Source organism: Macaca fascicularis, chromosome 15 (genome assembly GCF_037993035.2).
Source record: "Macaca fascicularis isolate 582-1 chromosome 15, T2T-MFA8v1.1".
Classification (NCBI taxonomy): Eukaryota; Metazoa; Chordata; class Mammalia; order Primates; family Cercopithecidae; genus Macaca; species Macaca fascicularis.
The window spans coordinates 114,913,640-114,935,077 of record NC_088389.1 but is presented as its reverse complement, the minus strand read 5'-3'; the positions used below and the strand labels follow the sequence as shown (position 1 = coordinate 114,935,077).

General features: G+C 43.8%; 2 protein-coding genes across 3 annotated transcripts in view; one reads left to right on the top strand and one right to left on the bottom strand.

The window, feature by feature from the left end:
* Positions 1-21,438, bottom strand: part of RMI1 (RecQ mediated genome instability 1) — a 640,651-nt gene that overhangs the window by 309,880 nt on the left and 309,333 nt on the right. The window contains exons 7-8 of the mRNA XM_065530754.1: positions 3,431-3,615; positions 3,020-3,103 (exon numbers count right to left, since the gene is read on the bottom strand). The gene's annotated coding sequence lies outside the window, so the exon portion shown is untranslated. The remainder of the gene's footprint in view (positions 1-3,019; positions 3,104-3,430; positions 3,616-21,438) is intronic.
* Positions 1-21,438, top strand: part of SLC28A3 (solute carrier family 28 member 3) — a 65,795-nt gene that overhangs the window by 33,983 nt on the left and 10,374 nt on the right. For both annotated transcript variants that reach the window (XM_005582042.4, XM_045373038.2), the window contains 11 exons: positions 575-666; positions 3,512-3,701; positions 6,665-6,809; positions 8,326-8,439; positions 9,050-9,127; positions 12,037-12,117; positions 13,560-13,640; positions 15,972-16,097; positions 18,104-18,234; positions 20,214-20,382; positions 20,786-20,983. In XM_005582042.4, coding sequence (XP_005582099.3) covers positions 575-666; positions 3,512-3,701; positions 6,665-6,809; positions 8,326-8,439; positions 9,050-9,127; positions 12,037-12,117; positions 13,560-13,640; positions 15,972-16,097; positions 18,104-18,234; positions 20,214-20,382; positions 20,786-20,983 — 1,405 coding nt within the window. The remainder of the gene's footprint in view (positions 1-574; positions 667-3,511; positions 3,702-6,664; positions 6,810-8,325; positions 8,440-9,049; positions 9,128-12,036; positions 12,118-13,559; positions 13,641-15,971; positions 16,098-18,103; positions 18,235-20,213; positions 20,383-20,785; positions 20,984-21,438) is intronic.

Sequence of the window (21,438 nt, the reverse complement as noted above, 5' to 3'; positions counted from 1 at the left end):
GAAAGCTGTGACAACCCATTGGTTAATAGCCCTAACATCCAGGAAATCCTACTTTGCATTTTAAGCACACCCCATGAAGCCCATCAGTCTTGGACTAATGGGGATGGTGATGGGGGACAGAGCACCACCAACTTGTTCAGATTTTGCCAAACCAAGAGGGATGACAGAGTTCCTTGGCTTTTTATTTTCTAACAACAAATACATAATAACCATTAGTTAGAAGCTAACAGAGGATCTTGCAGTGTGCCAGAAACACTCTCTTCCTGTGACTATTTCAGCTTTGGTTAGTTATCCATCCCCCCTGCTCTGTTCCCAGGAGCATGTTGTCTGCACCTCTCTAATCCCTCAGGGGTTGGCACACTTATTCAGTGATGGTGATCAATGAATGGTCACGATCATGGCTGACTCTAGTCTAAAATGAAATGAGTTTCCCCTTTCTATTTTGTAAGACATATGCCTCACACATGTATTTGTTTGCTTTCTTGGTTTACAAAGCCTAATCTAGCCTCAGCATACAATGTATTTCATGTTTTTGGTATTTACTTCTCCCTGCCTTTTTGCTTTTGTGTTGCAGGTGTTTGGAAAGGAGATATGACACAGTATGTGGTTTCTGTAGGAAACACAAAACCACTCTTCGGCACATCATCTGGGGCATTTTATTAGCAGGTAAATAACAAAGAGGGATAGAGATACCACAGTCTTTTTTGCAGGGGTTCCCACAAATATTAACTTTAGGTGGGAAGAGATTAAACCTTTACTGAATCATCCAGGGAGGCAGAGAAGTAATCAAAAAGCCCTTAATAGGTGAAGCCTTTGCAAATTTCTTCCCTACCCCATTTATGAGGCCAGAAGCTCCTTCCTTCCTTCCTTTCCTTCCTTCCTTCCTTCCTTCCTTCCTGCATGCCTGCCTGCCTGCCTGCCTGCCTTCCTTCCTGCCTGCCTGCCTTCCTTCCATCCTTCCTTCTGTCCTTCCTTCCTTTCTTTTTTTGAGATGGAGCCTAGCTCTGTTACCCAGGCTGGAGTGCAATGGCGCCATCTCGGCTCACTGCAACCTCCGCCTCCCAGGTTCAAGTGATTCTCCTGCCTCAGCCTCCCAAGTAGCTGGAATTACAGGCACCTGCCACCATGCCTGGCTAATTTTTGTATTTTTAGTACAGACAGGGTTTCACTGTGTTGGCAAGGCTGGTCTCGAACTCCTGACTTTGTGATCTGCCCACCTCAGTCTCCCAAAGTGCTGGGATTACAGGTGTGAGCCACTGTGCCCGGCCGGGAAGCTAATTTTCGGAGTCAGTTACTCTCCTCACTCTTATAGCCTTTGTTACTGTCATGTGGATTTGAGGGGTGCATTGGTTCACACAAATCCAGAAAACACAAGTGATTAATTCTTTATATGAATACGACATGAGTAGCCTAGGGCCATCTAGCCCATTCCGCTTGCCTGAAGGCAGGACAAAAATGTCTCCTGTTTTTACTCCCTCCAAAACAAAGAACTCCTTGGCTCACTTTGTTTGTTTTTTGTTTTGGTTTGTTTTTGTTTTTGTCTTGTTGTATTGTTATTTTTTTTCTTGAAGCTCAGCACACTGAACTTGGCCCATTTTAAAGAACACTCCTGTCTGTAAAACATAAGCACCCGCATCCAAGCCTACAGGCATCAATCCAAGGCTGCTGCACCGCCAAGGTCAGTGGTTTTGCGGTGCTCAGACAGTTGGAATAGGAAACAGTAGGGTTGGTGAGCTTTCTGAATACTGGGCCAGATAATATTGTAGGCTTTTCAGTATTTCATACGTAAGGTCAAAACCATGCCATTCTGCCACTGTAGTAACAAAGCAACCGTAAACAATATGTAAGTGGACAGACATGGCTGTATTCCAACACAACTTTATTTCTAGAACACACATACAAACTGTCAACTGAAGAATCAATCATGAGATTCAAACATTTGGAAAGCAAAGTTCTGTTTCTCATAAAGGGTTGCAGCCTGCAAGGTGGCTATTCTGACAGGCTGGGAAGTATAGTCTCCAACAGAAGCCAGAAACAAGTACTTTGAGGGAGGGAAGAATAAGACAGGAATTTATGCTGAAAGGATTGGCTAAGCATAAATATTCAATAAGCTATAGGGGGAGTCATGAATATTTATGAAAGGAGACACATTCACATGCACAACTGAGATCTATGCCTCTTTATGGAGCATGTGTATAAAAAATAGCAGTGTTACCATGATCTGAGGGTGGAGTTATCAGCCCTGTGAAGTCAAAAGGTAAAGCAAAGGACACAGAAACCCTCACTGTGCATCCTCCAAGACTGGCCAGAACCACTCCATGGTCAGCAGTCTCTTATCAGGAAGAAATGCCTTGTGAAACTGGTGAGCTGTCACATCAAAATTCTAAAGAGGCCGGGCACAGTGGCTCACGTCTATAATCCCAGCACTTTTGGAGGCCGAGGCGGGTGGATCACCTGAGGTCAGGAGTTCGAGACCAGCCTGACCAACATGGTGAAACCCCATCTCTACTAAAAATACAAAATTAGCCGGGCATGGTAGCACATACCTGCAATCCCAGCTACTTGGGAGGCTGAGGTAGGAGAATCGCTTGAACCTGGGAGGCGGAGGTTGAAGTGAGCCGAGATCGCACCACTGCACTCCATCCTGTGCAACAGAGTGAGACTCCGTATCAAACAAACAAAAACTCTAAGAGGGAGGGGGAGTTTGGTTACCACCTCAGATGATTGGCTAAAGGCGATAGAGAAATGAGCCTTCCATTTCTTGTTTTCCAGAGCTGGTTTCTGCTTACTTCTTAGGAAGGAATTCTGGTTAAAGGGTCAGTTGAGTTGGTTGGGTGAGTTAGGACTTTATTTTTATTTCTCAAAACACACAAATACAAATGTACTTGCCACCTGCAAAAACAAGTAGCAGGCCAGATTTAACCTGCAGACCACCTCTGCAGACCTTTAGGAATAGGAAACCTTATTCTTATCCCAGAATCTGCTCTTCGAAAGCAGCCACCTTGGTAATTGCCCCTACCTCTTTTCCTTAGAGACTCTGTGTCACTTAGATAAGTAGTCTGTTGTTGGTAGGTCTGTGCCTTCACGCCAGTTTAGACCGAATCTGAAATGCAAACCACAAGAATCAGTACCTCTTTGCCCGTGGTCGCTTCAACACTCAGCCTTTCTCTGATAGTAGCTCACCTGCCGAGACTGAATGCCAGGGATAAAAATGGCCAGTACCTAGAGGCCCAATGATCGAGCATCAAGATTCAAGAACTCAGAAGGTCCTGTAAGAATAAAAAGACCTAGCACCCTGTCCTCCTAGCATTCATGGCGATAATTTTCCAGACTTGCTTTGAAAAATATCAAAAGCCCCCATCAAAGAAGCCAGTAGCCATATCAAGAGCACTCCTGCATTCAATGATATCTTGATTAAACTTCCCCTCACCTGAGCCAAATGAAGGCTGGAGGCTGGAGGCGTATCCCAGTAATTAGTGATGTTCAATGTCTGTTTTTGCTTCCTGGACAGGTTATCTGGTTATGGTGATTGCGGCCTGTGTGCTGAACTTTCACAGAGCCCTTCCTCTTTTTGGGATCACCGTGGCTGCCATCTTCTTTGTTGTCTGGGATCACCTGATGGCCAAATACGAACAGCGAATTTATGAGATGCTGTCTCCTGGCAGAAGGCTTCTAAACGGCCATTGGTTCTGGCTGAAGTGGTAAATGCAATCGGTTCTCTTACTTCAGTTAAGAGAGAGAGTCTTTTCCAACACCATTTCAAAAATTTGTTCTGAAATTACTTCCTCGTTTATGGGATATGGAAGCTAGAAACACCCTAGGGAGTAATCTGTTACAATGTCTTCAGTTTACAAACAGGAAATCAAAGCCTAGATGAGGCAATGGCTCATTTGAAACCTGTGCAAATGTCCTCACACACTGCCTTAATGTCAAGTGTATTAAATGATAAAATGTTGTCCAAAAGATGATGAGCATATTACACTCCATGTGCTATATTAGCGAGAGACATCTCTGTGCCTACGTATTAGGAAGTAGTTAGAAAAATAGAAAAGAGTGAAAGTTTTGTCATAACAGGATGGCTTCGCTCTCCCTCCGACCTGTCAGTGGAAGCGCACCGTGATCAATCAGTAATGTCTGTCCTGGCACCAGATAGGGAACAGCACAAATGCCATCTAATCTCAGTACCTGTAAATAAAGAATTGGGTTATAAGTACAGACTGATGGAGATTGCTGATGACGTGTCTTTAAAGAGCTTTCATTTTTACCAACGTTTTTTCTTTTACGAGTTATACCTATTCTCTTTACAATTTATTTACAAAATGAGGATCGTAGAACAAATTCAATCTTGAATTTGATTATAGTTCCTGTATGGTTGACCATTTATTTTGCCTACAAAATCTTTGCTATTTTAATTATTATGATGAACACAAATCTTTATATCTATTTATTAATTTATTTATTTATTTATTGAGAAGGAGTCTCATTTTTGTCGCCCAGGCTGGAGTGCAGTGGCGCGATCTCCTCTCACTGCATCCTCCATCTCCCGGGTTCAAGCGATTCTCCTGCCTCAGCGTCCTGAATAGCTGGGACTACAGCTGCCCGCCACCACGCCCAGCTGATTCTTTTATTTTTAGTAGAGATAGGGTTTCACCTTGTTGGCCAGGATGGTCTCAAACTCCTGACCTTGGATGATCCACCTGCCTCGGCCTCTCAAAGTGCTGAGATTACAGGCATGAGCCACCACGCCTGGCCCCAAATAATTTTTCTATCAGGTTTTCTTTTCCTCTAATTTCTTCCCATGCCTTTTACTCATAAAAAATGTAGGGCTTTTAAAATTGTTTAGGGATGTTGAAGACTGCTAGCACTTTTTTTCATGACCCATGGGGCTATGGTCAAAATAAAACAATTTTTTTCATTCATCATTCTTCCAATTTTATTCAATGGGAGATATCTACCCTATATTTTACAAAAATGCCAAAAGCCCATGACCCTTCTGAACACTCTTAGTAATAGTCCAAAGTTCATAGCCTTGTCTTTTTTCTTTTTTTTTTTTTTTTTTGAGACAGAGTCTTGCTCTGTCACCCAGGCTGGAGTGCAGTGGCACCATCTTGGCTCACTGTAACCTCTGCCTCCTGGGTTCAAATGATTCTCATGCCTCAGCCTCCCAAGTAGCTCAGCCTCCCATGTGCTGCCATACCCAGCTAATTTTTTTGTATTTTTAGTAGAGGCGGGGGGTTCACCATATTGCTCAGGCTGGTCTTGAACTCCTGGCTTCCAGTGTTCCTGCCTTGGCCTCTCAAAGTGCTGGGATTATAGGTGTCAGCCACTGTGCCCAGCCTATTTTTTAAATTTTTAATTGTTGTGGGTATGTCGTAGGTTTGATACAGGCATCATGGACATTTTTTAACATCAGAATATGCTGTCCCCTCCAGTAATGAGAACTGTGAACTTGACTCAGTGCCCTAGCTTTCCTCCCTAGCCTGGGCCTGAGTGTCCCCTTTCTCCTTGTTACTTGCTCCCCTGCCAGTCTCAAAGCCAGGATCAGCCTGGCTACCTGCTCTGGATATGAAGCTGGCCTTCTTGGGAGGAAGGGCCTGTGAAGTGTTAGAGCGACCCTTTCCCATAGGACCCTGTGTCCTGCAGCAACTGCTCAGAGCTTTTCCCTCAGCCTCTCTCTGAGGCACCTCCTCTCCCTTCAGGTGGCCCCCTGAGCAGGACCCCAGACCACTTCTCTTCCTCAAGGCTAACATGGGATCTACCAGGAAACTTCACACATCCTTGGCCTAATAAACTGGGCTTGTGCAATCCCAACACAGCAGGCCTTTTGGTTCTGCTGTGCAAGCCGTGAGTCCTGAGTCAGACTTGTCAGGCTTGCTGGGCTCCCCAGGGGAGCCAGAACTCGCCCTAATGTCTGATCTCCCTCTCGGCGGCTGGCGAGGTCCCCCAAGGGCAGATAACATATTCCAAGTTATTCCTTAAAGGGAAGCAGATAACACCTCACCCACCCCACAAAACAAAGGTGAAGAATCCCAGTAGCTCTTTCAAAGAAATCACTAGACGTTCCTCTCCAAACATGCTTTCTCCTCTCTGGCCCCTTCATGCATCCTTGGACAGGTGAAGGGCCCAAGAGTTGTAGAGTAAGGAGACCCAGTACTTAATTTTTTAGCTATTTGCCTTGATAGCCACAACCAAAAAGATTCTGTCGCAGTTTCCAAAAGCACAACCTACTGGTGCCAGAGTGTATTCATCTTGTTTCTATGTTTCTTTGTTAATTTAAGCCTGATGGCTGGGGGTGGTGGCTCACACCTGTAATCCTAGCACTTTGGGAGGCCGAGGAGGGCAGATCACCTGAGCTCAGGAGTTCAAGACCAGCCTGGCCAACATAGTGAAACCCCATCTCTACTAAAAATACAAAAATTAGCCGGGAGTGGTGGCAGATGCCTATAATCCCAGCTACTGGGGAGGCTGAGGCAGGAGAATTGCTTGAACACGGGAAGTGGAGGTTGCAGTGAGCCAAGATCGCTTCGCTCTACTCCAGCCTGGGCAACAGAGCAAGACTCCATCTCGTAAAAAAAAAAAAAAAAAAAAAAAAAAATTTAAGCCTGATTATGATTCTCAAGTAGCACAACAAATGATGCCAATGCCTCCCTTCCCCTTCTCTTAGGGTGATCTGGAGCTCCCTGGTCCTAGCAGTTATTTTCTGGCTGGCCTTTGACACTGCCAAATTGGGTCAACAGCAGCTGGTGTCCTTTGGTGGGCTCGTAACGTACATTGTCCTGTTATTTCTATTTTCCAAGTACCCAACCAGAGTAAGTATCCAGCTGATCTTTTAGATTCTTTTTTTATTTTTCTCCCCATGTGTAAATTGCTCAAAATATTGATTGTGAGAGAATTGAACTATTGTTCAGTACTTTTCTTACCTTGATGGGATTATTTAATGTGGCCACGGTGCCCTATCTTCCTGAACTTTCACGGTACTGTTTGTTACTATCTCATGCTCCATTTTCAGTAATTTTCCAGTTACACAACCAGTGAGATGTTCTCTCCCTGTCAAGTCTAATTTCTTCTCGCATACCCTCCATCAAACACAGAGAAAATTCATGCATTTTGATCCAGATTTCCCCAGACGAAGTCCCATGCAGTTTGGGCATTTATACTCCAAAAATTTGTCCTTATACAATTTTCTTTTTAATATTGAACTCAACTCTTATCCTAGTTCTGTCCACTGGTAACCCATGAAATGGGCAAGAATTCGGAGACATCAAAGCTCTCATATGTAACTCATGATGGCAAACTCTGGAAGACTTTACCATTAAAAGCTTGACCCAAGGGAAAAAAACATTAATCAGAGACCAAGTCAGCTAATATGATCTAAGTTATTTGCCCTGCTGAGGGGAACATCTCCATTGTCTGTGCTTCTGATGCCATAGTCCTTTTGAAGCCACTCAGCCCTGCACCACCGATGCAAGCAAATGACTGTCCATTCCTACTGCACATCCTGGGTCTGCATTAGAGTTTATTGGGCTCTTTTACAATCAAATGAGAGCCTCTTGACAGGGCAATATTTTACTTAATTCACTTACAGGTTGTCAGATCAACAAACCTTAGACACACAGAGAAATCATGTTCTGCCTTTCCATTTTCCAGACAGGGGAAATAATTATAAGTATCCAGTACTTACAGCTTGACTAGGATGGCCAGATCCTGCCTCCTTTAATGGTCCTTCTTAGACTACTGTTTCTATCGAAGTAATTTATCAGGACATAATTGTTACTTACATACTTTCCTGGACCGAAGAGTTGAAACTCAGTTTTAGGGAGAAGGAATGCAATCCTGAGTTTGTTTTTGTTTTTTTCTTGAGACGGAGTCTCGCTCTGTTGCCCAGGCTGGAGTGAAGTGGTGCGATCTCAGCTCACTGCAATCTTTGCCTCCTGGGTTCAAGCGATTCTCCTGCCTCAGCCTCCCGAGTAGCTGGGATTATAGGCATGCACCACCACGCTCGGCTTCTTTTTGTATTTTTAGTAGAGATGGGGTTTTGCCATGTTGGCCAGGCAGGTCTCGAACTCCTGTGCTCAGGTGATCTGCCCACCTTGGCCTCCCAAAGTGCTAGGATTACAGGTATGAGCCGCTGCGCCCGGCCTGAGTTTTTTAAGGTATGGTTCTATCAAAGGGTTCTCTGCTTATGACAGCTTTAGCCTCCCAAAGAAGGTGGGTGACAGACCACATCTGAGAATGTGTCCAAGGAAATAGTGATCCATTAGACATTTATGCTGAGGCCTGCATTAATTTTCCTTCTAAGATATATCACTTGATCTTTCTGTATAGGTTTACTGGAGACCTGTCTTATGGGGAATCGGGCTACAGTTTCTTCTTGGCCTCTTGATTCTAAGGACTGACCCTGGATATATAGCTTTTGATTGGTTGGGCAGGCAAGTTCAGGTAAGTTTGATTCAAAAGAACACCTTGCTTTTATGGTGCTTTTAACATTGGAGGTAATCCTCAAGATGTGTCAGAAATGGGTTTATCTGTCTGCATGAGTTGTCTCAAATTTTAATTCTGCATCATGGGTTAGACAAATAGTTTTGCTTATACTGAATATGTTAGTCTGTCTGGTTTGTTAACATCACTGCTGTTCCGTACCTATATCATCACTCCCTAATTCATTGCCCACATCCTCCTCCCCAAGGACTATCATACTTCTTAGATGTCTCCACAGACAGAGAAATAGGCTTCTTTTGCATCCAGTGCTAACTAATGCCACCTACAATCCATGTATGGCTCCCAACACATTGCCATGGTCAACTCATTCTGTAGCATTCTGGAATCAGACTGAATGTCAGAAATGTCAGGAAATTTGTATACAGGAATATTTCAAAAATATGCTTCTACTATGCCATTCATTAGAGGGGGCAAAGCTGAGAACATTAACTTCCCAAGTCTATTCAACACATTTGCTGGGTCCATCCTCTGAGAGCCTAGCGTTCCTGTGCACTGTCTAATTTCCACTCATGTGGTTGGAATGAAATCTCTTCTTCTTTCTTTAACTCAGACTTTTCTGGAGTACACAGATGCTGGTGCTTCATTTGTGTTTGGTGAGAAATACAAAGACCACTTCTTTGCATTTAAGGTAAAGTCAAACGTTTTTTCTATGTAGTCGCTGCTATTTCAGTAGCTTCTCAGTCTTTGTAGATGTTCATAGAACTTAACTGACCAAAAACCAGGTATATACCTAATGGGCTGGTCAGAGGTGTGTAATACATCACCACCCTTTTCCACTGACAATGTTATCTGAAGTTAGTGGACTGCACACAGTTCACCTTGTTACTATGGAGTTAAGGGAAACATCTAGAGGAAGTTAGACATATTCAAATACCAGGCGGTGGGGCTTGTAGCTTTATCTGCGGTACTTAGGAAGAATCAAAAGGGTAATAGCGTCTTGGGCCTTCAGGGAAAAGAATATTATGTTCCCAGCAACAAGTAGACATGTGGCAGTGAATGGCTGATGGGTCCAGGATCAGTGCCAGCTCTGTATTGGGATGGCCTCTCAGTCCCAGTCCCTGGGGCAGCCGGTCAACCACATCGACCCCTGTTTTAGAGCCATCCCCGCACTGAACATTTCTCATCTCTCCTCAGCACAGCCTTTGCCGAGGCAGGACTGGAGGATAGGCCTTCTCCTAACTAAAGAAGGAACATTATTTTACAGGGCAAAGGCAGCTTGGCCCCATGGCTGGCCACAGTCAATTCCTTCTTGAGGCTCCCACAGGCCCCAGGAAGCCCGTCCTCCTCTGGGAAGTCCCTACAAACGCTTGTCAGTGAGTCAGAAGCATGCATTCGGGTTTTCCTTCAGCTTTTCTTGTGGTGTGTTGTTATTCATACACTTCTAAATTGTTTTCTCACCTAGAGACTCCAAATTTACCTCCAAATTACCCCAGCTTCAGTTAGGCCAACTTTTAGGCTGAATCTTTTTTCAGCCTAAAACACCAAACCAGCAGTTTAGCGGCAGGCTGGAGAGGAGAACCGCTACGTTTGTAAAAAGCCTGCAGCTTATACAGCGTTTCACTTAGCACCCTCCCCCAGCAGCCTCTACCTGGCAGTTTAGCTGGTTTGATGTTTTAGGGCTGAGATAACTCAGCCATCTCTGAAGGGCCAAATGTTTATAGAGTGAGATAGAAATATGCTCATATCATGAAATGAATTCAGAATTGGAAAAAATAAAGTCATAAAGAAGGAATAACTTGCTACCCAGACTACACAGGGGTTTTCAGGCCCTCACCCCTCTTCCAGGGCAGTGGCCCCTATTTTTTCCTGCCAACACAGAATCCTCTGCTAACATTCCAGAGATGAGACTGTTTAACTCCCTCAAGCTTTCAGGAAGGCACTGCCTACCCATTAAAGCCAATAAAAGGCTCATAGTGAGTGAGCTCTGAATACTGGCACAAAATGTCTTTTAATATATATTATTAATAGATTTTTTCTAAATTGGATCCTGTACAAATTGTCCTTGGTCATTCTGTGCCTCTGGTAGCAGCTTTCTCTGGCCAGTGAGCTGGGGAACAATGGGGAAGGGGTGCAGTAAGATGAGGCTGAGGAAGGACCTAGCCCACAGCTCTGTGTGGTCTATGCAGGATAGAAATTGCTCTCTGTGGAAACACTGGCTATATTGAAGGCACCCAAAGAGCGTCAGGAACATAGGATCTAGGAAAATATAATGGTTTTTTTTTTTTTTTTTTTTTTTTGAGATGGAGTCTTGCTCTGTCACCCAGGCTAGAGAGTAATGGTGCAATCTCGGCTCTGCAACTTCCGCCTCCCAGGTTCAAGCGATCTTCCTGCCTCAGCCTCCCCAGTAGCTGGGATTACACGTGTGTGCCACCACACCTGGATAATTTTTGTATTTTTAGTAGAGACAGGGTTTCACCACGTTGTCTAGGCTGGTCTTGAACTCCTGACCTCAGGTGATCCACCTGCCTCAGCATCCCAAGGTGCCGGGATTACAGGTGTGAGCCACCGAGCCCGCCCAGAAAATACAAAGGCCTTTAACACAGAACTAAAGTAGCTTCCAAAATGCAGTCACTTTTCAGTAATTTGAAAAACTATAGGTAAAATCACTATTATTTTAAAAGCTAGAAGAATGAATGTTTACTGCATAGAGGTCATGACAGATCCCTGTTGACTTCAGTAGGGGGGCACCATGTTTGAGAGGCCAAAGAAAAGACCTGGAGCCAGCAAATGAGACACAGGGTTTATTGAGGGGACTCACATGCAGGGCAGTCCAGTGGCGGCAGGCTAGACAGGAGAACAGCTATCGTTTGTAAAAGCCAGTTTATATAGCATTCTCACTTAGCACCCTCCCTCAGCAACCTCCACCTCCCAACCTTCATTTAACCCAAAACAAAGGGCCTGGATCCCCTGTATGGCCTGCTTTCCACGGGATGGGCCAAGGGTTCAGATATTCCTTATAGATAAGGAATGAATCTTTGGGTTGGTCACTCCTAGTTTCCTTAGTTCAGAACTCCAAACACACATGCTTAGACCATAGGGTCATGCTCAGGACATGCTGAAGTTATTGCTGTCAGGTGTGTCTGCCATCCAGTAGGAGGCACTGTGTGTCAGCACCCACCATGCCTTACCTGATCCCTACACACACTCAGAATAAGGCTCTGAGGTTGCTCACAATGTATCTTGACTTGGGTTACTCTGCTAACTAATGGTGAAGCCCATGTCTTTTTAGCATCAGAACAACAAGACTATTTTCTGGCAGCCTTTAGTGTATTGATCTAGTTATTACAAATCCCCCCAAACTTCATTCCTTGAGCAAAAAAAGCTCACCATAGAAGAGAGGGGAAATAAGTCAAGTCCTGTGACAAATTAGAATAAAAGACTGTAGATAGGGAAGCTGCCTGATTAAAGTTCAAGAGGAGTTTCCCATATTTTTATGATGTTTCAGAGGGAGAAAAGGAGACAGAGAGGAGGCCTGATATAAAACCTGCTGGTGCAACTGGACCCATCATTAATCCACGATTGTTTCCGTCCTCGCAGATCCTGCCGATCGTGGTTTTCTTCAGCACGGTGATGTCCATGCTGTACTACCTGGGACTGATGCAGTGGATTATTAGAAAGGTACTGGGGCTGGGAGGGACTGGGTTACAGGTGTAGAGCTGATTATCTCAGACACAAGTCCTCAAGGCCTTTTATGCAGGTATTTACGAAGTGCCTTTCTCTTCCTACCATTATCCACCACCACCACCTAAGTGATTAGATTCAAAACCCCCAATCCTAAATGTGTCCATAGAGGGAATTTTATCTCAGGAGCTTCTAATAGGGCTTTGCTTTGCAAACCACTGGATATCTTCATGAAACTCTAGCAATTACTTCTTTAGCTGAGGAGTTGAGGTCAGATACTGCTGGGGGAAACGATGCTGTTCCTTCATCTTGGTTATCCACCCTGTGCTTAGCTTTCTTCTGTTTTAAGCTACTCCTTAATTATATGCTACCTTGCTTAAGGAGGTTACAAAAGTAGACACTTCTTGTTTTGGAGGTGCTAGAGAAATTAAAGGAAAAAGGAGAAACAGCTTTTCACTCCTGAGAGAGTTTCATTAGCATAAGCATGCATGCATGCACACACACACAGAGCTGAAGAGTTCATGTCCCTCCTGCTGCCCTAGCCTCTGGGAGTCCTATGTTCATGTGTTAGATCAGAGGACGAGGAGATCTGTCAGCCAATTTGGATGCACCTCACCGAAGCACAGAGCAGTGCAGGCAGTGCTTGGGGCACAGCCACAGCCCTCCTTGATCCTGATAAATAAATCAAAACGTACAAAAAGAAAGAGAAAATACAGAAGAGAGAGAGGGAACCAGAATACAGGTAGCAGCAGAGTTCAGAATGACAGCAAGAACTCCAGGGCCCATAATTTTCTGTTTAAACCCCAAAACATTCAGAATTGCTATGCTCTTGTCTAAACTAAAAAGCAAGGAGAGAGAATGCAACAGGAAGTCCTCATCCACCATCTCTAGTTGAAAGGCCAGTACAAAAGTGGAACCAAAAACCATGTTCATTTCAATTAAGTAAAAAAGACCAAACCTCAAATACATCCCGCTACATTCGGGTGACCTTTGACAAAACAACTAAACTGTTCTGTGCTTTGGTTTCCTATTTAATAAAATGAGTATAATTATATAGGACCTCTCTCAAAGAGTTATTGTAAGAATTAATTGCATTTTCTGGATCAAGGGCTTAACACAGTGTCTGGAATGCAGTAAAGCCTTCCATGACCATGTTAGCAATTGTCATTTATTAGTCGTATACAATAGACCTATAGAAATTGATTTGTATAATGTTCAAAGTAGATGCAATGACTCAGACTTACTACTCCAATAAGAGGATTTGCTTGGTCTGCTCTAGGGGCTCAATAAGTTAAACTTACCTTTGGCACCATCATTAGCCTGCTGACAATTGTTGAAGCCCTCAACATTTTACTCCAGTTTAAGGATTTTAATCCCTACTTTGAAGTTTTGGGTATACAAAAAGTTCTTTGTCAACTTTGTCCCTTTCTTCCTTTTAGGTTGGATGGATCATGCTAGTTACTACAGGATCATCTCCTATTGAATCTGTAGTTGCTTCTGGCAATATATTTGTTGGACAAGTAAGTTGTAATATCAACAAAACAAAACATCTGTTGAAATGGATCGTCTCTTTCCAAAAAGTCAAATTAGAAAATAGCACAATGTTATTTTAGTGTAGAGAGAACGGTGTCAACATAAGAAAGCCCCAGTATTGGCAATGTCCAGATTTCAGAGGGAGAAGGCAGAGAGCGAGAGAAAGAGAGGGAAATTCCTTTTAACAATCTGGGTATGGTATTGTGGAATTGGGTTCTTGAGAATGATTATGAAGAGGATGGAAGGTTGTCATTTTACTAAAGCATAGACATAGAGCTTCTCATATAGATTCTCAATAAATCTGAATTTAGTGATTGTGAGGTTTCTGGTCAACTATTCAGAGGCTGTTAGCTCTTCCACTTGGATGGATTTCACTATTTCCAAATCTCGAAGCCGCAAACATGGAACAGGCAGCCTCCCATTCTAAACTATAATGCCTGTGGCAATGGAGGAGACCAAACAGCCTTTCCACCAACAACCATGCAACTGTGTAAACACTTGAGCATATTCTCAGCTTGTCTGAACTGGTCAATATTCTGTCTTTGCTGAGCCTGAAAAAAATGCTTTCAGGTTTTTCTCCTCTCATCAAAATTAAGCTTTTAGGCTGCAATTTTCACCTCCCTATTCCATCACATGGAGAAATGCTCTTTTGCCTGAAGCCCATTTAAGCAAATAACTATAATGCCAAGGAGTGTCCCTCAAAATAGCAGCATTGCTAAGGGGTGGATCAGTAAGAAATTGTAATAAGTCCCTCATCACTCCAGATATGCAGCTTCAGGTAGAATGGAGTCACACGCCACGAAAACCAGGTGTGAATGCTTGCCAGCACCACTGGCAAGGCAATTGAATTTGAAGCAAAAATCAAGTCACTCAGAAAAACACATAGCCCCAAATCCCAGGCTTACAACTGCTCCAGGCAGGTGGAACCTTCTTGTTGGTAAGCCAACAAGAAGCATGGGCCTCTACTCTAAAGACTATGCTTACGGCCTAGTGCAGTGGCTCATGCCTGTAATCCCAGCACTTTGGGAGGCCAAGGCAGGCAGATCACCTGAGGTCGGCAGTTCGAGACCAGCCTGACCAACATGGAGAAACCCCGTCTCTACTAAAAATCCAAAATTAGCTGGGCGTGGTGGCACATGCCTGTAATCCCAGCTACTCAGGAGGCTGAGCCAGGAGAATCGCTTGAACCCAGGAGGTACAGTATGCAGTGAGCAGAGATCATGCCACTGCACTCCAGCCTGGGCAACAAGAGCAAAACTGTATCAAAAAAAAAAAAAAAATCTATGCTTACTAGCCTGGAGCATAGTCTTTAGAGTGGGGGCCCACGATTCCTTCCCTAGGAGTTGAAATAATTATAATTACAGTCATAAAATCTCCCAGGACTAATTAGGGCACCATCTTGAGTTGATTGCTCCTACCTGCAGGATAAGAGGGCTCATGCACAGGGTTCCTAGTCGATAGATCGAGGCACCACACATTCAATCTTATAGAACAATTAGAGATAATGAGGAGAAAATTGTAAAATTGCACACAAGCTTCTGTGATGTTCAATTTGATACTTAATATGCTAAAAGTACAGCTATTATCTATGGAGAGCCCCACGCCGCAGGCTGCCTGTCCTCCTTAATGGGTTTCAAGCCTTTCCAACTATAGTCCGTCTGCTTCTTCCTTTCCACCCATCAGAGAGGGCTCTCTGACTCCCAATTACAGAAGGGCCTGCAGGCACCTGTCCTTGTTATTGCTGAGGTTGTTTGTTTGTTTTTAATGCTTGTGTCTCTATTTCCCTGAGGTATCAGGAAATAGGTTTAGGGTCTGTCAAGGTGAAGTTGGAAGATTGGAAGCCACAGTGGCTTAGAAATCACCCATCCAGAAGTTCAGGCCACTGGGTAGAGTCAGTTGACCCTTAGAGGAGTGCACCAAGTCATCACAGCATCCATTCCTAGGCTGGGTGGAGGCTTTCTATGTCTAGCCTCACAAATTTTGCAAAATTTACACATGACCACATATGGAAACTGATCTAGAGTTCAAATAACTCACAGGTCGATGGTGTGGGTTCTCAAATTTGAGCATGCATTGGAATCACCCGGAAAGCTTGTGAAAATACAGATTGCTAGCTCCCGCCCTTGGAGTTTCTAATTTAGTAAATCGAAATAATTTGCATTTCTAATGAGTTTCCAGGTGACGCTTATGAAGTTGGTCTGGGGTTCACTCTTAGAAACTCTCTGCTTTAAAGAATAAAATTATAAGTAGATTGGCACCCCTTGCCCCACCCCCGCACAGATTTAAAAAGCAACCTGGTCACCCTTCTTTGTCTCCAGACGGAGTCTCCACTGCTGGTCCGACCATATTTACCCTACATCACCAAGTCTGAACTCCACGCCATCATGACCGCCGGGTTCTCTACAATTGCTGGAAGCGTCTTAGGTGCATACATTTCTTTTGGGGTAAGAATATTTTGGAATAAACTTATGAAAACGTCAACCTCTTCTTTCTTTGCTCTTGTTATTTTTTTTCTTTTCCATTGCTGGTGGGAAAAGGAGGCCAAGAGAGTGTTTTTTTGTTTTGTTTTGCCATATGGCAAAAGTTGGTCACAGTTGCTTTGGCGTTTGAACATAGGGACCCCAAGGAGTTTTGGGGCTTCATATCCCTGCTGTCTAAATGTGAGTTCTATCTGCAGAATAAAAATAGAAAAATGCAATCGTATGATGAAGTTGCTTTGGTTGAAAATTTAAATCTGTTAAAAAAAAAAACAAAAAAAACTGTTACCTCAGTCAAGGTGATCTGGACTGGGAGTCAATAAACTACGGCCCGTGGGCCGAATCCCAATTGCTCCTGTTTGGGGAAATGAATTATTGGAAAGCAACTACTTTTATTCATTTGTCTATGGCAGCTTCCGTGCTACAGAGTTGAGTCGTTGTGATCCAAAAAGCCAACAACATTATTTTCTGGAGCTTTACAGAAAAACTTTTCTGACCCCTGGTCTAGAGCAGTGATTCTCAAACTTTTCTGCACATTAGAATCACCTGGGAGCTTTTAATTCTCTAATGCCCAGGTCCGTATCTGAGTAATTAAACCACAGTTCCTTGGGATGAGACCCAGGCATCAATATTTTTTAAAAATTCCTCAGATTCTAATGTACAGCCAAGTTTGAGAGTTGGCAGTCTGTAGTATAAGGCTAGGGAATGTTGTAACTGGTGCATGCGCCCCGACCCGCCCCGACCCACAGAGTTTACAAGCCACACAGAGGCACAGTCCCCGATATTGAAACTGAGTAACATAGCCCAGTCACGGTGTGACTCAGGAGGCTAGGATTTCTTACAAGGTAAGTGGGCTTCATTCTAGGCCTTCATCCAGGCCTTGGAGTGCCAATTAGTAGGAGGAGGCAAGAAGAAAGGAGCAAAGGACACCTGTGGAATGAGCGGCTTGCGTGGATCATCTGGGGAATGCCATCCCCACTGCAGAAATGCTGCCTCAAAAATGTTTTGGGGGGAACAGGAACAGGCAGGGAGGTGCTGATCCTGGAATTCTGAACATATGTGGAAGAGAATCCAGAAACCATGTGAGCGGGGGCGGGAAGGGGAATGAGTCGACCTGCGATAAAGGAAACAGAAGTCATGTACAAATTAAAGGGCCTCCAGATCAATGAAGATTGTGTAAAGGCACCAAGGATCTCAGGAGAGCAAAAGGAAGATGGAGAGAGGAGAATATACACATCTGCAAGTGAATCACGAGTCCCTTCTCCACTCCCCAGCCCCTATCTAAAATGATGTAATGAGGCTGGGTGCGGTGGCTCATGCCTGTAATCCCAGCACTTTGAGAGAACAAGGTGGGCGGATCACCTGAGGTTGGGAATTCAAGACCAGCCTGGCCAACATAGCGAAACCCCATCTCTACTAAAAAATACAAAACTTAGCTGGGTGTGGTGGTGGGCTCCTGTAATCCCAGCTACTCAAGAAGCTGAAGCAGGAGAATCACTTGACTGGGGAGGCGGAGGTTGCAGTGAGCCAAGATCGCACCACTGCACTCCAGCCTGGATGATAGAGCAAGACTCCATCTCAAAGAAAAAAAAAAAATTGTAATGACATACATTCTCTAGGGGCTGTCTGAGCATTCAAAAGGGCAACAGAGAAGTTGAGGAATCTTCCTTGAAAGTTTCCACAACATAGGATTAATTCTTTTCTGAAACAATCAGATTTCATTTTTATGCTTCTCCCGAGGGATGTGGTCAGTTAGCACAAATGTCTCCCTTATCCCTCAGCCTCTTAAGGCGATGCCCGCAACTTGGCTCACTGAGCTAGAGTGGCTCTTCCAGACCTCCAAAGAAACATTGTCTTCTGTCATAGCAGCAACCCCCTACCCTGTTTCTTCCCTTGCGGAGCTCTTGGACCCTTCCTCTGAACACAAGAAAAAAGCTAACCCTGGGTTTGCCTTCTTTCTTCTGAAATTGCAGGTTCCGTCCTCCCACTTGTTAACAGCCTCGGTTATGTCGGCACCTGCGTCATTGGCTGCTGCTAAACTCTTTTGGCCTGAAACAGAAAAACCTAAAATAACCCTCAAGAATGCCATGAAAATGGAAAGTGGGTAAGTGTGACACATTCACCTAATTAATGACTACCCAAGCTGGGGTGGGGGACTCCAAATTCAATGTACAGCAAAAATTCGATAACCGGAAAGCACAGTGAATTACGATATTTAAGTAAGTCCAAAGACTATTTAGACTTCACCAAAAAGAGTCTTATTTTATTTCCTTTTTTTGAGACTTGCTCAAAAAAGGCTTTTTTTTTAAAGTTTTGCTCTGTCGCTCAAGCTGGAGTGCAGTGGTATGAACACAGCTCACTGCAGCCTCGACCTCCCAGGCTCAAGTTATCCTCCCACCTCAGCCTCTTAAGTAGCTGATACTACAGGAATGTGCCACCACACTCAGCTAATTTTTTAAGTTTTTTAGAAACAGGGGTCTCACTATGTTGCCCAGGCTGATCTCCAGCTCCTGGGCTCAAGGGATCCTCCTGCCTCAGCCTCCCAAAGCGCCGGGTCCTGGCCAAAATCTTGTTTAATACTTGACATCAACCTCTCTAAATACCTAATGTCAATACATTTCCATATCTGTTTGTTGTGAAGATATTTCTTTGTAAATATAGCAGAGTGTTTATGGAGCCTTGGTTTAGACAGTCATAGGATGACCATTTCTGGAGGTTCCTCTTATAAGAAAGCTGGTTCCTTTTATTTTGCTCTGTGAAAAAGAAAAAAACAGAGTGGAAAAGACTAAGGAATTTAGGATGTTCAAGAGTATTTCCTTAAATAACAGAATTCATCAGCAACCAACATGTGTCCGAAATTCACCCTTACTTGTATGTAGATAAAGTCAACCATGAGTGAAAAAGCAAGCCGCCAAAGAATATAGCATAATTCCACTTATAAAGTTACTCAGTGTGCAGACTTGCACAATGTTTTTGTGTGTGTTTCTTTTGTTGTTGTTGTTTTTGGGTTTTTTTGTTTTTTTGTTTTATTGACAGGGTCTCACTCTGTCACCCAGGCTGAGCTCAAATGATCCTCCCACCTCAGCCCCTTGAGTAGCAGGGACTACAGGCATGCACCACCATACCCAGCTAATTTTTGTACTTTTTGTAGAGACAGCATTTTGCCATGTTGCCCAGACTGGTCTCAAACTCCTGGGCTCAAGAAATCCACCTGCATCGGCCTCCCAAAGTGCTGGGATTATAGGGTGTGAGCCACTGTACCCGGACACACAATGTATTTTTTAGGGATACAGACATGTAGGAAAATGGTAAAGAAAGGGGATGATGAGTGAATTTTAGGAAGACAGGTACCTCTGAGATTAGAGGGCAGGATGGGATCAAAGAAGAGTACACAGGCGGATTCAAAGTGATGGTGGCACTCCATCTCTAAATGAGGTGATGCATTTACAGCCTTCCTTGAATCATTGATTTATTGTTGTTTTTGAATCATTAGTTTTTATAGCATTTATATTTTATAACTATTCTCTGGCAGCTACTTGTAATAAAAATCATTTTTAAACTTGTAATATTTTTATCATTTTCCAAGTTTTTATTATAAATGTTCCCAAATTTTAAAAGTAATGTAAGTTACCCAGACTCTGGAGGCTAAGGTAAGAGGATCGCTTAAGCCCAGCAGTTTAAGACCAGCCCGTGCCATGTAGCATGACCCCGTCTCTTAAAAAAAAAAAAAAAAAATTAGCCAAGCATGGTGGCACACACCTGTAGTCCCAGCTATTCGGGAGACTGAGGAAGGAGGATCACTTGAGCCTAGGAGTTGGAGGCTCCAATGAGCTATGATCACATCACTTTACTCCAGCCTGAGAAACAGAACAAGACCCTATCTCTTTAAAAACAAGAACAAACATGGTTAAATACCCATATGCCCACTTCATGATGTCATGGGATTCAGGTGAGTACTTTGAGCAAGGCAGGGGCCTGATAGTTTGTCTCTTGTCTAAGCTCTGATTGTGCTACTTCTGCACCAATGGTGTCCATCCCCTAACAACCCTTTGGTAATTCTAGAATTGCTATTTCTTGATAAAGCGATTCAGGGAATCTTCTAGAAGCTGCAACACAAGGAGCTTCCTCCTCCATCTCCCTGGTGGCCAACATTGCTGTGAATTTGATTGCCTTCCTGGCCCTGCTGTCTTTTATGAATTCAGCCTTGTCCTGGTTTGGAAATATGTTTGACTACCCACAGCTGAGTTTTGAGGTATAATCATATCACACCCCTGCCCTCTGTTTTGTTTCTGCCTATCTTTGTTTAAAAATAAAATAGGTTTGTAAACAGCCCACCCTGACGACCTCAGTGGACTCTTCCATGCTATAAAAGCTTCTCATGCATCCCCCAACTTCCCACCCACCTTTTCTCTGTCTCCTATCACCCTCCTTCCCCGCAACGACCGTCAGTCTCTCCTGGCCCCTTCCCCAAGAATCCAGCTTACTTCAAATGACCGATTTCTAGTTCTGATTTCTGATGGGTAAAGATGGGCAAGGGAAGAAGGAATTTCTGTGCCTAAAGGAGACAGAGGGATCAGGAACAGTGTTATCACCGAGGAGGCAGAACTGAAAGCAAATCACTGTTCTAATCAAGTGTCTACTTTTGGTTTCTGTAGCTAATCTGCTCCTACATCTTCATGCCCTTTTCCTTCATAATGGGAGTGGAATGGCAGGACAGTTTTATGGTTGCCAGACTCATAGGTTATAAGACCTTCTTCAATGAATTTGTGGCTTACGAGCACCTCTCAAAATGGATCCACTTGAGGAAAGAAGGTGGACCCAAATTTGTGAATGGTGTGCAGCAATATATATCAGTGAGTAACTATTTTAATTTCTCGGTACATTTCTTCATCACATACCTGCATTCATCTATTACTTATGCCTCTGTGCGTCAAGCACTATGCCAGGCACCTGGGATAGATCAGAGGGAAAAACAACCTAAAATCTATGGCTCATGGAGCTCATAACGTACATAGAACTTCCTAATTTTCAGTTATGTTGAATTAATCAGAGAGAGTGTGTGTGTATGAGTGTGTAGACATAGCTAATCATTGCCATTGTGATCATTTACTTTTGAGGACTGTGGACACAGACCCAGAGTCACATGAGCTGGGACTGCAATCAATCAACCAAAATTTGTTGAATAAAACATAAAAAATGTTTTATGTGCAATGTGCTGAGTACTGAGGCCATAGCATTCAGCAAGTCATGGGGCCCCTGCCCTCATAGTCTAGTGGCTGACAGTCTAGTGATCATAAAGACCTCTCCC